General features: G+C 34.5%; 1 protein-coding gene across 1 annotated transcript in view; it reads right to left on the bottom strand.

Annotated features, from left to right (window-relative positions):
* Window positions 1-18,014, bottom strand: part of crn (pre-mRNA splicing factor crn) — a 188,888-nt gene that overhangs the window by 153,008 nt on the left and 17,866 nt on the right. The window contains exon 3 of the mRNA XM_075369236.1: window positions 2,911-3,065. Within this exon, the coding sequence (XP_075225351.1) occupies window positions 2,911-3,065 (155 nt within the window). The remainder of the gene's footprint in view (window positions 1-2,910; window positions 3,066-18,014) is intronic.

Here is an 18,014-nt window from a genome sequence, read left to right as displayed (position 1 = left end):
AACTTAATGTTGATTATAAGGACTTAGTAGACATCTTTGTTTATGACAAGGATAACTACAGCTGTATGATGAATGTGTGCACCAAATGTCCAGGTAAGCAGGAAGTATTCAACTTCAACAGCATGCTAAATATAAAAAAATGTAAAGTGCAATGAAGACAAGAAACCCCTTTGGGGCGCGAGTCAAAATGGTATCGTTTTTAACAGGTTTTCCACGATTTTTGAGAGGTTATAACTTTTTATTAGTGCAATACATAAGATACATTTTTATTTGCCATAAACATCTACAAAAACACTGTAAGTTGTGAAAATCTGAGTTTTTATCACCAGCCCCATCAAAGTTATTTGAAGCCAAAATTTGAATTAAAAAAAAAAATTAGTTTTCAATAATTCATAAAAATTTGGAGGTAAGTACATCATTGTTAGTATTATTGGTACTTACGTATTAACGCCACCGCAACTACAGCTTTATTTAAAAACAAAGTAGTCAATCGAATTTCAGTGGAAAATGGGCCGATATAGAGTTTAACATAAATAAATAAATATTTATTTATTTTATAAATATAATTTAACCAAACTTAACCTACGCTTGCTTCGCTCGCTAACCTTGACTAATTAACACCGTAATTTTTTGAGTATTTATTTAATAAATTCAGTAATTACAATTATTTGTTATTTAAATAATCAAATTGCAATAATTACTGAATTTATTAAATAAATAGTCAAAAAATTACGGTAGTTAATTAGTTAGGTGTTAATAAATATAAATAGCAATTTATATTCTGTTTTGAATCTGTTTCGGCACATTTTCTACCGAAATCCAATTGACTACTTTGTTTTTAAATAAAGCTGTAGCTGCAGTGGCATTAATACGTAAGTACCATATTATTTATGGTAAAACTACTAACATATACATTCATGTAAAACAATAATTCAAACTGTGTATGTCATCACTACCTCTTGAAAAAATTACCAAAAGTGAAATTCATAGTTTTTCATATTTAACTTTATTGGTAATTTTCTCAAAGAAAGAGAAGAGAGAGGTAAATAAACCACAGGACCAATTTTTTACCGTGAGAAAGTATCAATAAATTGCTTTTTGCTTCATCCTTCCCAGACAAATAGTTATTTAGTTATGATTTTTTTTCGTAAACCCTTACAATCACAAAAATAGGTGTGCGCACCGTAACAAAAATAGCCACCACAGATAAACTGCTTAAATAAAAAATCTAAAATAGATAGTTTTAAGGTCCTGAGACATGTAGGAAACAAGTGGATATGTTTCAATTTATTTTGAATTGGTCAAGCAATCACCCTTGGGTCACTTCAAATTGATTGACCCTATTGTCTTTTAATGATTAATCAAACATGTTTACAAATAAAAAGAAAAAACACAATTTGAACAATGCAAACACAAAAGCAACTACATACATGAAATTAAGGTAAGTTTTATCATATCAATTTAATTTAAAATTTTGATAATATCACTCTAAAAGTAGAAATAAACAGAAGTACAGCATGTTCAACTAATACCAAAAACAACAAAAAATGTGACAAAGCAATTACCAATATATTCAGAAAATCTAGAAATAGAAATAGATGAATGCTGATTTTTTTTCGGTTACATTTTTACCTGCACCTACTGAAAATAGGAAGTAGTCACTTTCAGGATTGAATCCACCAAAAGGACAACTTTTTGTCCCCAGAAAATATGTGGTATAAGCTCTGAGGGTAACCTCAGATTGTTTGAATTTTATCTGATGAACTAGAATGCTATTGTATGGATGGGTTTTATTTTGATTTAATACCAAAGTAAGAAATCCATGTTTCATCATCACTCTTCAAATGCAGATAACAACCTTTGATTTTTGTATAGATCAGTCATTATTAGATCCCACCTTGCACTAAATTTACAGCAGCCTAATCTAACCATCCAGAAACAATTCTGTATACTGCACTCTATGAAAATCCTAAAAATTCCATGGTAAAAACATGACTGAATTGATGGCTTTCTCAAGTCATCCGCGTAATCATTTTAGCTCCCAGTCGTCTTTATCATAAATGTTTAAACAGTTTTTATAGAAACTCATACTGTCAGTATCTTAACTTTCCTTGACCAATTTACTGCATGCCAACAAAATTTAACATAACTACGTAAAACATAACATAACTTCAGCTAGAGAGCTCCACTGCAGAATAATTCAGCAGGGAATTACCACATAATCAACTTCAAGTTAGGGAATAATTTATGGTCAAATGGTTAATTGTTCAGGCTGTGTAATTATAGACCTAAAAAGCACTAAAGTATAAAAAACAAGCTGCATGCAAAAACTATGAATGTGAGGAGTCTATCTTTTGATACACAGAAAAAAAGGGATGAACACAAATGCCATAATAAAATTGCTATCATTTATGAAATAAGGCTCTTTGGAATGCAAGAATATGTATTTATTTTTTTTATATAATTTCCCAATTAATTTTCATGAATTTCCATATGAAATATTATATAAAAATCACGTCTCTAAATAGTTATACCATTACTCAATAATAATTCAATATTAAGTATGGGAAAAAATGAAAAAATCTTCAAATTGTCTATGTAATTTTTGTTTTAAAAATACCTTTCACTTACATTGTGGGAAAAAATACAACAAAACTACCTTTAAGCTTCTTCTACAAAAAAAAAAGAGAATCACTGAGAAATTAGTTCATTTGTTCAGAAGTAACTCTTAAAATGACATAAAAATATGTATTGTTAAAACTGAGAATCTCCTCCTTTTTTGAAATTAAAAAATACTTATTTCCGAAAAGAAGAAAAATTAATTATTCAATACAAATCATTAGAAAATGAATAATTTTTTTATAAACCTACATAACTAAAGCAATAGATCAACTAAACATTAATAATTACCGTTCCACTTCTTTTTGGCTTTCCTCCCATTGTGCATACTTTATCCAATTACTTATAGCTGTTCTATTTTTTCTGATATTATCTTCAAATGTACGCCTCTTACGATGTTGATAATCTGCAAGCTCTTCAGGATCCGAGATTTTTTGTTTAGGTGGCTGTAAAAAATAAATTAAATGATAAAAATACTCAAATAAAAACAATGAAACAAAACTGAAACCAAATACAGTTCCAGTAAAAGATTAACTAAATAATTAATAATTTGATTCGATATCCCAGTATGTCATGTAAATCAGTAGATGGATGAGGTTATTCCTTTAGAATCATTGTTCTCATGAACCTCTTTAATTTCTGGATAAAAAACTATTTTTATTGCAGCATAGACAAGGGAAAAGTCAAGGTCATGGAAACTCCTCAACAACATTAAAATCATTCCAGATAGAATATTGTAACTTTCAGGATAAGGTATCAGTCAACTACTTTATCGTTTAACGAGAAATAGAATTTCAACCTCTTCTTGGGGGGTGGCCCAGGAATTGTAACTCAAATATTTTAAATGGTAACACCCTTTGTATGATATGTCATTATAAAGGTATCTTTAAGACAAGAAAAATGGTATAAATAAAAAGTTGTTACGATGTCTGTAGCCAAAATGGTGGCAGGATCAAGTTTTGATTTTGAAAAAAATTACACTAATAATTTAAGGAATTGTTATCACAAATAAATTAATTCATAAAAATTTGATTTAATGGATATTATAGAATAAATTTACTTAAAAAAAAAATTTATTAAGCATAACATTTGCTTATTTACTTACATTTCATTTTAATAAATGTCTGAAATGTCCTCCTCCTATTGTCCAACAGTGTGCCAGTCTCTTGTAAAGGATGATACTGCATTATTCAACATTTCTCTAGTGACATTTTGTGCTGATTCTCAGATTCTATTTTGTAAATCATCAAAATCTTGGGGCTTCTTTTGATAAACAATATTTTTTAAGTGGCCTCATAGAAAGTAAAAAAATGGTGACAAGTCAGATGATCGTGCTGGCCATTCTGTTGACTCTTCAGCCAATCCATCTTTCACGAAAATATGAATTTAAAATTTCACACACCTGAAGACTAAAATGAGGTGGGAGACCATTTTGTCAAAACCAAATGTTTTGAAGTTGAGGCCAATAACATTTTGAATATTTGGAATGATATGGTCAAGAAGCATCATATTTTACTGCGTTTAAACTTCCATGAATGGAAATTTAAATTGCAGTGAAATGTATGGGCAGGTATCATCTACCAACAATAACTGCCGATACATTTAATTTGACTGCATACTGTATATGTGCCTCACAATACCAGTGTAGATTAATATCAGTCCGGTATAGACAATTCTGGTGATTTACACTGTCATTTTAAAAAAAATGTGGCCTCTCACTAAAAACTATATTGTTTAATAAATTAGGACCTGCACAAATATTGTTCACCATAATTTTTCAGAAATCAAGTCTTCGATCGTAGTCATCTTCATTAAGTTCTTGCACCAGATGAATTTTCAAGAGTTTGAAATTGTAACATTATAAAGTTTGAATTACTGAACTTTGGTTAATGTTATGTTCTTGTGCTGCTGCTCGAGGAGTCGAGTAATCAAGATTCTCAATGAATTCATAATTTATAATGATTTGTTATCATTTGTTGCAGATTTAGGCCTCCCTGGTTTTCCCCTATTATTAATGCTCCCTGTTTCTTCAAATCATTTAATGGTCTTTGACACTGTCCCTTTTGAAATAGGATTACGATTATTAAATGTTGCAGTGAACAATTCCAAAACTCCATTATACGACCTAACTACAACCAAAACCCCTCAACATTAAAAGTGTGACCCTCTCCTGTTCACAAACTGACATGTTGATAGCAATATTAAGAAGTAGTACAAAAAAATTAATTCAGTAAAGCACAATTACAAAAAAGTTAGCAAAATTAGCTTACAAATACGGTAAAGATACATGAATCAATTAGCCAACTAATCACTATAAATTCTCATAAGAAACCAACAGTGTAGTAATGAAACACTCTAAATGAAATATTACACAACAATGAAGTAAGTTTCAGTTTTGCAACAATGATAAGAGACCATCAACGATCAGCATGATTAGGTCACAATATTTTTATTTATTTATTCATTATATTAGAACAAAAACAATTATTTGTTTTTGTTAAAAAAAAAAATATTTTTTTTAAATTTTTTAAAATAAGTTTTAATTAAATTAAATTTTAATTCAATTCAGTTTAATTTCTTTTTATTTAATTTTATTAAGTGAACATAGATAAAAATGTTAAAGGAAGTATAAAGGAAATTGATATGGAGCTCACCGTTGTTGGTCTGAATTTCTATATTGCTTAATACATAATTTTGAGTGGTATGAGTGTAGCACTGATTTGACTTACAACTCGTTCGTTTTCTGAGGCATTCGCAGTCACGAACGGTGTTATCAAATTTGGACTAGACGCGAGCTCCGCGCTTCCGCGATCTCAGTTAGTTTGAGGGAAACATGTTAGGTTGGATGTTAAGAGGTCCGTTTGAGGACTACGTGAAGGCAAATTTGATTTATATTACTGATACAAAAGTCTGCCGATGCATTTACATCGGTGGCATCCCGACCAAGGCTTGGCTGATGACTATGAGATGTAATCAGAGGGTCTAAAGACGATCTCCGGTAAAGCCCCTCAGGGTTCGGAACGGAGCCCTGAGAGGCTCCGTTCTGAGGGGGTTCGTAGGGGGAGTTTTCCCCCTACGGGGTTGGGATGCTGTGAAAGACTTATGGAGAATGGTTCGTACTCTAGCCAGAGCTGCTAGGAAGAACCAAATGGTCGAGGCGACTACCCAGACATCAGAGGTTACGGGGTGGCCGATACCAAATGTATTGGACAATGGTGTCAGGGTGAGGATATGGCTGACTTTATTAAAAGAAGTTGGCACAGGAAGGCCTACCATTTACAAAAATGCCGGATAGGAGTGACCCCCAAAGAACATAGTAGAAGTTATGGACATCAAAGAGATTACTGAGGGCAGACTGACGGATAACCCACCGGGTTGGTCTAGTGGTTAACGCGTCTTCCGAAATCAGCTGATTTGGAAGTCGAAAGTTCCAGCGTTCAAGTCCTGGTAAAGCCAGTTATTTTACACGGATTTGAATACTAGATCGTGGATACCGGTGTTCTTTGGTGGTTGGGTTTCAATTAACCACACATCTCAGTAATGGTCGAACTGAGAATGTACAAGACTACACTTCATTTACACTCATACATATCATCCTCATTCATCCTCTGAAGAATTATCTAAACGGTAGTTACCGGAGGCTAAGCAGGAAAAAGAGAGATTGACGGATAGCTTGGTGATGAGACATCCTCAGGCAGCATGGATGATGAGCACCCCGATTCTAGTAGCAAGGAATGTATTGTCGGCAGCCATGGAGGCGACGTTTATTGGCGAAGAGTCAGGAAAACGGATACCGATTAGGAATTTTTTTCACATGGTCTTTGTTGACTCCAGTAGCGAGGGTGATCTCGCCTAGGCGCTGGTTGACGCGTTTCAAAAAGTTGGTAAGAACACCGGAGGGAACCTTGATGACATTCAAGTTGAGATCTACGGAGGGGAAACTAAAATATATACAAGAAAAATACTAGTATGAAGACAGGGGAGCGGGACGTAATTACTATTGCACCGTCCCGAATGGTAGAACTCCCTCTGTCTGGCGGAACAAACGCATAGGACGGAGATACTTATTCTAAAGTCTAATACGTCATACGCGGACTTACTTAAAACCGTGAGATCGGATGTTGGCGTTGCAGGCACAACAGAGATACTATCCATCCGTAAATCTGGACAACGTATGGAAATCAGAATTAAGGAGGAGGTTGGTTTGTTGCTGCGTCTGGCATTTCTCCCACCACCATCCCATTCGGTCGCCCTAAAGCATAAGACCGAATGTCCTCACCACAAACGGCTACTGTTCCTCAAAACGGTTTAGCGACCAATATCCTAATTAGCTCCTAGCGATTACCTAACTGCGTGAGCGGAATAAGCGTGGTGCCCTATACCACTCGCTTGCATGTTCCACCGCTCACTTGTCATATATTACTAAAATGGATAGGCGCACCCCGTCTTCATACTAAAATATATGACCAGTCAATAAATTAAAATTTGTTTCGTCAAGTATAGCAAGTTGATGACACGCCTAAATCGCTGAATGCCAGCAAGTACCAATCCACCATATAGCGCTTGGAGCAATATTTGACCGATGGCCAGCCATTTCTCGAGGGGCTTCCTACAGCAAGCGGGAGGAGTCTTATATCCCTTAATTACTGATGCCGGCTGAACAAAGTAACGGCATGAAGTAACTCCCACACGGTCTGACAATGCAACTCACGCCACATTGAGTCGCCGTTTATAAGCGGCCAATTTTCACCTTGACCTTGAGTGATCGCGAGTGTATAGTTATTTATCGGGCGGTTTTTGAAGCTATCGTATCGCACGCTGCGGGGATGCGGTGAAGAGGCGAAGCTTGCGTGAGAAATTGTTGCGTACTCAGCGCCTTGCTCTGATTACGGTTTGCAAATCGTATAGGACAACGTCGACTGCTACGTTGCCGGTACTCTCGGGAGTAATTCCGATTGATCTACTGGTGGTGGAAAGAGCGGAACATGCGCGAAGAGTTAAAAATGAGGAAAATAAGAGGACGGTTTTAGGGAACTGCGGGAAACTACGTTGAATTCCTGGCAGATGAGGTGGGATGCTGGTGTTAACGGGTCGTGTGACCCATGAATTCTTCCAGCTGTGAAGCCTAGAATGTCGTTGAAGTGGAAAGATTGGGATCATTATACTTCCCAATTCCTTACAGGACATGGTAATTTCGCCAAGAAACTCTTTGATCTCGGCCTCAGTCGTGATCCCAAATGTGATGTGTGTGGAGTCAATAAAACGAGCTTTCATGTTCGCTTTGACCGCACAAAGTATGAGTTTATCCGCGATGTACCGCGAGATGCTTATAATAACATAGGAATACGTTTTGGACAGCCCCTACACATGGTGCGCAACAGGGCGGCGTGTAGGATTTTCACTGAGTTCGCTCGTGAAATTGGTGTTCTGCGCGATTGAGGGCTGACCTGGCCTGTTCCACTTCCCTTGCTTAGTATTAGTTAGTTTTAGGCTTTAGATTTAAGTTTAAGGAGGCGCATTTTACTTAGGTAACCGGGGCCACACACGCAAATAGAGGGGGTGGATTTTGGACATATTTAAACACACACGTCCTGGTAACTGAGACTCACATTAACTCAACATTTCACACAAACACAGGGGCACGGCTTTAGTTGGAGCTGCCGGGGGAGTGTGCTCACCCCGCCCCCCAATGCGGATCAGACTTAGTCATAAAGTGGGGCTTTACATAAGGTAGTGGTTAGTTTCAAATGGGCTGATTTACGTTACACACATCCATGTGGTAACACTTTCCCAAGCAGTTACATAGCACTAGGGTATAGAAGCGGAATGTTAAGAAAAAACATCTATATCACACCTCGCCTGCTTGGTAACACCTTCTCATCTATGACTTCTTTTTCTTCTTCTTAAGTCTCTGTTTTCTTTTGCTTCCCTCTTCCTTTCCTTTCTGGCACTTCGAGTTATACTTGCCCGTTCTCGGATGGACTTGGCTAACTAGAAGTCCTTGGGGAAGTTTTTCCAAGCCTCCGGTCATGCTGAAGAGTACTTCCACGCGGTCCCCGCTGGGTAACGACGTCTCCCTTCCTAGAAATAGCCATCTCGTTGTTTTACTCTCTTTTGAGCTTTTTTGTACAGGGTCTTCGCTACTCTGATTTCTTTAGCTAGCCTGTAAATTTTGTTTCCTAATAAAATAATGTAATTTAATTTAATTTGTGGTGAGTTCTTTTACTCGCAAGTTTTATTGAGGCGAAGACTAAGCTCTGATGAAGCGTAACCGGCGAATTTCCAGTGGCGTTCGCTAAATGGGGTGCCATACCCTTGACCCGACGCGGGAGATGAGCCTCGTGTCTAGGTGCCCGGAGTCTTGGGTGCGCACCAGGTCGTATACTATGACCCCAGAGACGCTGTGCCGCACCTGCGGCAAGGCGGGGCACAAGATGTGGGATTGCCCTGCTACGCAGGCGAGTCTGTTGGCTTGCCTCAGCTGTACTAGGGCCGGCAAGTCAAATCTTTTACGTGCAAGGGGAACCGTCAAATCTTTTACGTGCTGGTCTAACGATCTTGACAGACTTAGACGCGATATGTACAAAGACCGTAAGCGTATCAGCGGTGTCGAAACCCTGAAAGACGTATGCTGGAGGCGTATAGACCAAGAAGGCGCCGTTTTGTAAATACGGTGTACACGAAAAAACGTGCTGCATGGCACAAGTTTGTAGCTGATAATAGGGGTGATCCGTGGGGTGCGGTGTATAAAATAAATATGGGCAAGACGTCACGTGCGGAAACATACAACCCTTCGTACGGGTGATGAATTTACAGCTGAAGCGAATAGCACCACATCCTACGCGCTTCAAGCCTTGCTGCCAACGGACGAAGAGATCACATATGGTGATTTCCATCGCGAATTGAGAGGTACGGTTCAAGACTTGGACCGCTGCTCTGAACCTGTCGGGGATTGGAGTTTGAACCAGGTTAAGGAGGCAGTCTTTACTTGTCGAAAAAGAAAACGCCGGGTATCGATGGCGTTACCGGGTAACTTGTCAAGCGGCCTGGGGTAGATTGCGAGACCCCCTATATAATATATTGCGAGTTCGCCTATATAATGCGTGTTTAGGACAGGGTCTTTTTCCAAAAGAGTGGAAAATAGGCTATCAGCTGATTTGGAAGTCGAAAGTTCCAGCGTTCAAGTCCTAGTAAAGCCAGTTATTTTTACACGGATTTGAATACTAGATCGTGGATACCGGTGTTCTTTGGTGGTTGGGTTTCAATTAACCACACATGTCAGAAATGGTCGAACTGAGAATGTACAAGACTACACATCATTTACACTCATACATATCATCCTCAAATAAGTTAATATAAAATAATATTTTTATCTTTGTGTTAATATTATATATAAATAAAATAATTATTAATTTTAAAATAATAATAATAATATTGTTTAAGTCTGGTTTAATTTATTAGCGAACAAAATTAATATTGATAGAGTAGAAAATGATTTCGTTTAAATATATATTATAACCGTAATATTTATACACCAATGAATTGTACAGTAATGTTAAATGAAACTGATTATTTTCAGTTAATTGACTATTTTAAATAATAACACTATTTTATTAGATTTAAATATATAATTTTATTTGTTCGTTTACTTAATTAGTATTAGAAAGAATTTTTTTTTCTTTTTCCAGGGATTATTTATTTCAGCATAAAAATCTGTTTTAATAATTTAATAACACTATTTTATTAGATTTAAATATGTACTTTTATTTAAAAATTAACTAGTATTAGAAAAATATTTTTTATCTTTTTCCAGGATATAAATTAAAATTTTATTTAATTATTCACTGCAGAAAAAGTTCAGTTGGAACTGATTATATTGAGTATTTGTTTGAAAACTATAATTAAAATAAATAGTAATGTAATTGTTTTCTTTACAGATTCAATTAAATTATTTTTCCAGCCGATATTTAAATGTAGGATTATTCCCTTAAAATAATTCTGTTTTAGTTCGTGTATTTAAAATAAATTGTTATTTTATATTCTAGTTCATAAAATTAAAATAATTAGCCTCCGCACCTAAAATATTTTTTTTTCACTGCTAAGATTGAAAAACTGGCTTTTTGTATTGGACTATATTTATATTACCGTCACTTGACAGAAAAGTAAGTTTTTTTCTTAGAAGTTATATATTATTACATATTTTTTGTTATTTTTGTTAGAGTACAATGAAAATTTTTATTCGCAGATGTCTGAAGAAATGTTTCCAGTCAGTAATGAGCGATTAGAAGTTGTCTATGAAATTTTGCAAGAAGAGGATCAAGTGGAGGGGACTCCTAATCGGCGACATTATTTATTAGTACCGCAAAGGTTAGAGTTTGTGGAAAAAAATAACTAATAACACCATCCTTTATTGAATGATGGCCTTATAGCAGAGGCTGCTGCTATTGCAGAAAATAATGAAAGAGAAGCTGCTACCAGTAATTTGGAAGATGAAAAAAGTACAATAACATCATTCACCTTAGAAAACCGCAACAAATTTAAAAAGGCAAATATTATTTATTTTTATTTGATCAAAAATATATTTCTTAGTTTTACAGAGAAACTAATAATTCTCTTTTTCAATTTCAGGTTTTTCAATTTCTTTTTTAATGAGCAGGTGGCCTATTTTGGAATTAGACGTTGTCTTAATGCAAAAGGAGGATATAGAATGAGAATGAATATACCAAATTTTCCGATGAAAGAGGTAATCAATTGTGGAGTAAAAATATTTACTACAAAAAATTCATCAATAAAAAAATGTAGAGGATTTATGCATAAAATTAATAATGGTACTATTTTACATAAATTTTTAATTAAAGGTTTTGAAGATAAAAAATCGCGAAGGAAACCTGCTAAAGACAGTTTTCCATTTGGATTAAATGAAACAAAAATTTTAAATGAGCGAGAAGCTATTACATGTCAGTTTTGTAAAATAATTGTAATTAAATTTATAACAGTTCCATGTGCACATCCATTATGTTTTAGGTGTAAGTCATTATATTTTTAAAATTTGCCTATTGAATGTAGTTTATGTAACACTTTAATTGTAGCATTAAAAAATGTTTTTAAGTCTAATGTAAATTGTATAGTTTTATTATATTTCCCTTTTTGCAGTCAAATGAATCAGCAGTCATAGAAGAAGGAGAATATATTCTTTATCCATTCACGAACAATATATCTAATGTATTATTATCTATTGCAAAATATGGAGAAAACGAATCTGATGAAAAAGAGGAGGAGGAGGAGAATATTGAAATAAATTCATTGTCAGAGGATGAAATAAAAGAAAATTTGTATGTCAAATTTGTTTTAATAATTTAATAAAATAAATTTTTGTTTTGTGTGATCATTCCGTATGCAAATCATGTAATGATCGCTTAGAGAGAATTAATGGGCAACGAAAAAAGATGTCCTTTTTGTAGAAGTTCAGTTCAGTTAATAGTTGAAACGAAGAGTGAAAAGGTAGATTAAATAAAACAAAAGAAGAAGTGAATCAAGAGTCATAGAAGAAGGAGAATATAATGTTTATCCATTCACGAAAAAAGGTATGTTAATAATTTACTGAGGAATCTTTTTCTTTTAATTTTTTGTTTCTAATATTTTTTGTTTCTGTTTAAGATCGATGTCGCAGTTGCAAAAAGAGATTCTTAAGAGCTACTGTGAGAGGCTGAACGCATTTAAAAAATAACTAGAACAAATTGAATTTGATGTAAGACTATATGCTGTCAAAAGTAGAATTAGAAAAAACTAGGAGATGTTTGTCCCGTTTGCGGCGCTCAGCAAAAGATTAAACACACTTTCATTCAAAATGATTAAAGAATGCGGATTAAATCGCTTCGAAAACGGTGGATTCGTTTCATGTAAAGAATGTAATTGGACTATAACCTCAGAAACTAATTTATTTCATTGCGGAAATACACATAAAACTAATAATGAAAATTGTAGAGTTGCCGAAGAATTATACAATTGCTGTAAATTTTTTTAAGATAGCATAGTCTGTATTGACCTAATGATAAGTACTTTTAGTAATTGGGCAAGGCTTTTTCCAAAGGTTGAATTGTTGTTAGAAGAAGGATTTTATTTCACCGGTGTGATGGATTCTGTGGCATGCATCGAATGTGGGGTTGAAATTTTTGAGTGGTTGGATAACAATAACCCATTTAAGGAACATAAAAAAGCTTCACCCGATTGTAAAATGGTGAAAACTAAAACGAAAGGTGCGTTGTATTTTAGTATTCATTTCTATACGTTTATCAATAGTATATAAGTAGCTGCCTAATTATTTTCTATTTGTTTGTTTTAGGTTGCTCGCTGACGGAGTGCTGTGGAGAAATAATGGGTTCGTCTTCATCTGAAGAGTATTTAACAACGATGAAAGAGAGTTCTTCCGACGATGAGACAACTTGCGAATCCGAGTCTGATATCCTTAGCGATTCATGGATAATAGGCTTTGTACTGGGAGGCCGAATAAAATCGATAAATCATTTACAACAAATGACAAATATTTTGAAGAAAACAATCTCTTTATCAACATTAGATGTAATAAAGAAAGGAAAATATTTCGGTAATAAAACAGAAGTAGTAAAAATGAAAATACCAACAGTTATTGAATAAAAATTTTTGCGTAACAAATTATCTGAATGGGAATTTTATCTCGTTTATTATTTTTTATCAAAATCAATGAATAAATAGATTTATAAATTGAAAAGAATTTTATTATTTTATCCTTATTTTCTACCTTAAATATACAAGTTAAAAATATTCATTTAAAATTCAGTTTATAATAAAACGATGGGTGTTAAACAAGGGATAGCAAGAGAGCTTCACAAGCAAGCTCGAGAAATTATTCGACAAGATCAGTCGAATTGAAAGGTTAGATGACTTGTATCAGGCAGACTTAGTAGAGATGATACAATACTCAAGGTTTAATAGAGGATAAAATTATATTCTTACAATTATAAATTGTTTTTCAAAATTTGCTTTTGCTTTTCCATTGAAGAACAAAAACGCAGATGATGTTGTAAAGGTCCTTGAACCCATATTTCATAAACATAAAATGAGACATTTTCAAGCCGATAATGGAAAAGAACGGTTTAACTCAAAATTGAGATCGTTATTACTAAAATTCAATATAAATCATTATTCGACTTCTTCCGATAAAAAAGCATCATTAGTGGATGAATTTATAATATCAAGGGGATGTTCATCCCCATAATAATTTTCAATTAGTTTTTCGTTTTCTCCATCCTGAAACAGAAAATATTTCCGATAGGGTTCATTTCAAACATTTCACGTTTACACGTATGCGTTTCTAGAAAAGCGCGTATGAATGCCTGCACGCTTTTCATATAGGTAAGAAAGCAGGGTTGCATAGCTGCCCCTTGTGCTTATTTCGGCAATTGTTTTATTGTAAACAATTGTTTACATTTTTTTATTTAAAAAATATACATGTACATAGTTTTACATTTTTTTATTTAAAATATATACATATAAATTGTTTTACATTTTTTATTTAAAACATATACATATGCACTGCTTTACATTTTATTTATTTAAAATATGTACATATACATTGTTTTATAATTTATTTAAAATATATACATAGTTTTACATTTTTTTATTTAAAATAAACACATATACATTGTTTCATTATGTTGTTTCTATGCTCTCGCAACACTGTTCTCCAAGCAAAGTTTTGTAATGAAGGTGCTGTTTTTGCTTCAGAATTTATGCCTAATAACAAAATAATAATTTATGAAATTTTCTTTTACAAAAATAACAAATTTACAACAAATATTAAGTAGAGTATAAACATCTACAGAATTATCGATTCGTGAGAGTACGTGACAAGAAGAGGGGGATTGTGCTAATGACGCATTCAAAATGATATATATTCTACTTTTATAATAAATTATTCTAACCGTTCACTATAAAATATTTTTTTTGTGTGTTACTTAATGCAGGAATTAATCAAACGTCGATATTATTTTAAAATGTATAAGTATATTTTAATTATAAATAATATTAGCACAAGGACAAAAATAATATTATTATTTTAAAATGAATAATTATTTTATTTATATATAATATTAACACAAAGATAAAAAATATTATTTTATATTAAGTTATTTAAATTTCGTTCACTTACCTTAAATAATAGAGATGTCGAAGGGAAATTTAATAAAAAATATAATAACAAGTATTCACTAGTAAATAGAACGGTATAATAACACGTGAAAATCTGGCGGGCTTTTATACAAAACCGTTAGCCTTGTCATTGAGATAACTTTCAAACAAACAATGACGTAAGCAATTTTTTTGATGTCATCAAAAATTTTTTTACCCCCACCACTCAATTTTCCCTGCCATTTTTTTACCTTTGACCTTGTCCCAGAATAGGCATGACCTTTTGACCCCTGTCCCAGAATCGGCATATGTATACTACTTCTGCTGCCTATTGTAAGAGAGCCGCATGGCAGCTGTTCTCCGGATGCCTAAGCTGGGGTTTCCGACTTGTTGGAGGGTGGCGTTGGTGAGGGTGCTCTTAAATGAGGAAAGGGTCCAAGTGAGGTCAGCAGTTATCGACCCATCAGCCTCTTTTCTGCTGATATTGCAGAGGAGTTGTTATGAAACTGGCAAAGCAGATGGGACGAGGGGTCGAAAGGGCGGTGGACGTACCGCACTGTCGGAGATATTAGAGGCTGGTACCGAAGGACTCATGGCTCGCTGGTTTACTTTTTAACGCAGTTCCTGGCGGCCCATGGAGACTACAGAGCTTACTTGTACAGATTCTCTTTGGACCACTCCGACCTTTGTACCACGTGAGCTGAGGAGACCCCTCCTACATGTTTATTTAGATGTACACGATTTGAGAATGAACGCCAAGAAACGCTAGCTAGAAGCCTTGGACACAAAGGTCATGTTTAATCCGGAAGACACTCAGATAATTATGATGAGAGGACCACTTGAATGGAAGGCTATAGAGGACTACGTTAAGAAAGTGAATGACAGACCACATGCCTCGGAGGAAGCTTCAGGGAATTCGACGCCGGAAGGTGCCGGGCCGGTCAGGCCTGCTGCTGAATCGCCCCCCCCATGGGGGGGGGGGGGGGGTTCGTCTTCGCACAATGAGGTCGCGGGCACCCCGCATACCACCATCTGATGGCTGTATATTTCCCCTGTCGGCGGAACCGCTCTTGGAGCAGTTCCAGAAAAGGGAAGGAAAAAAGAAAAATAGGTGATTGAATCACTCTATGAATCATGAGACCTTGCCGACGGTAAGGAGCTTGAGTGCTCACTGATACCGAGTAGCTGGACTGAAGGTGCAACCATATCAGAGTGGTATCTATTGAGAGCTAGAGTAAGGAATGATTCCTGAGAGAGAGCAGCAGCTCTTTCAGTAGTTTTTAAAGGTGTAGATCAGAAGAATTAAACTGCCCATATCAATATCACTCAATCTTCAGAGTACTGCACAGCTGAAAGCAATGGAAAACTACAGCTATTTTTTTCCAAGAAAATGTAGCTCTCTGCATTTTAATGTAACAAAGATGGAGGCGCCTTCCTTTGTAAAAGATTCCAGAGAAAAGATTCCAAGTAGTCCCCTGTTCAGATCTCCGGGTGGAGACTACCAAGGAATGGATCACCAGAAAATTAAAAAATAACATTTTACGAGTCGGAGCGTGGAATGTTAGAAGTCTAAAAATGGTTGGTAGGTTAGAAAATTTAAAGAGGAAAATGGATTAATTAAATGTAGATGTAGGAATTAGCTAGGTTCATTAGAAGCGGAAAATGACTTTTGGTCAGGTGATTTTAGAATAATTAACTCAGCTTCAAATAATGGGAAGCAGGAGTAGGTTTAGTAATGAACAAGAAGATAGGGAAGAGAGTAGAGCATTTAAAATGCATAACGATAGAATCATTGTAATAAGGATGAAATCAAAACCTAAACCAACGATTGTTAACGTCAATATGCTGACAAATACCCATGATAATGAAATAGTGTGTATACGAAAGAATTGACGAAATAATTAAACACATAAAGGGGGATGAAAATTAATTAATAGTTGGAGATTGGAATGCAAGCATTGGAAAAGGCAAGGAAGGAAATATTGTGGATGAATTTGAGCTAAGCAAAAGGAATGAAAGAGGAGACTGACTTATTGAGTTTTACATGAAGTATAATCTAATAATTTCCAATACCCAGTTTAAAAATCATAATAGGAGAATATATGCATGGAAAAAGCCAAGTGAGAATGCAAGGTATTAGATAGATTATATCATGATTAAACAAAGATTTAGAAATCAACTCGACTGCAAAGCTTATCCTGAAGCAGACATCAATAGCAACCATAATTTAGCAATAATGAAATGCAGATTGGAGTTTAAAAACCTAAAGAAAAGGTATCTAATGAATCAGTAAAGTTTAGAGAAACATGAGAAGAGGAGGTAAAAAAGATTTTTCAGAACATCACAAGAGGTCTGAGTAAAAAAGGTAAGGTAGAAAATATAGAAAAATGGGAGAATGTTAAAAAGGAAATTTTTAAATCAGCAGAAATGTACTTATGCGGAAAAAAGAACTGAAAACCTTGGTTATCAAAGGATATACTGGAGCTGATGGATAAACATAGAAAGTATAAGAATGATATTGATAAAGAAAGTAAAAGGAACTATCGAAAATTAAGAAATACTATAAACAGGAAGTGCAAACTAGCGAAAGAAGAGTGAATTAAAGAAAAGTGTTCCAAAGCGGAAAGAGAAATGAACATTGGTATAATAGACGGAGCATACAGGAAAGTTAAGGAAAATTTTGTGGAACATAAATTAAAATCTAATAATGTGCTAACAAAGGTCGATAGGTGGGTGGAATATAGCGAAGAGTTATACAGAGGAAATGAATTAGAAAATGGTGTTATAGAGGAAGTCGAAGAGGAAGAAAGGGAAGAAACAATACTGAGATCTGAATTTAAGAGAGCATTAAACAATCTGAATGGCAGAAAGGCTCCTTGAATAGACGGTATACCTGTAGAATTACTGCGGAGTGCAGGTGAGGAAGCGATTGATAGATTATACAAACTGGTGTATATTATTTACGAAAAAGAGGAAGTTCCGTTAGACTTCAAAAAGATTGTTATTGTCATAATACCAAAGGAGACAGGAGCAGATAAATGTGAAGAATACAGAACAATTAGCTTAACAATTCATGTATCAAAAATCTTAAACTAGAATTCTATACAGAAGAATTGAGAGAGAGTGGAAGAAGTGATAAGAGAAGACCAATTTGGTTTCAGGAAAAGTATAGGGACAAGGGAAGAAATTTTAGCACTCAGATTAATAGTAGAAGAAAGATTAAAGAAAAA

This window comes from Lycorma delicatula, chromosome 1, assembly GCF_047948215.1.
Source record: "Lycorma delicatula isolate Av1 chromosome 1, ASM4794821v1, whole genome shotgun sequence".
NCBI classification, from domain to species: domain Eukaryota; kingdom Metazoa; phylum Arthropoda; class Insecta; order Hemiptera; family Fulgoridae; genus Lycorma; species Lycorma delicatula.
This window is presented reverse-complemented; position numbering and strand designations above follow the sequence as displayed.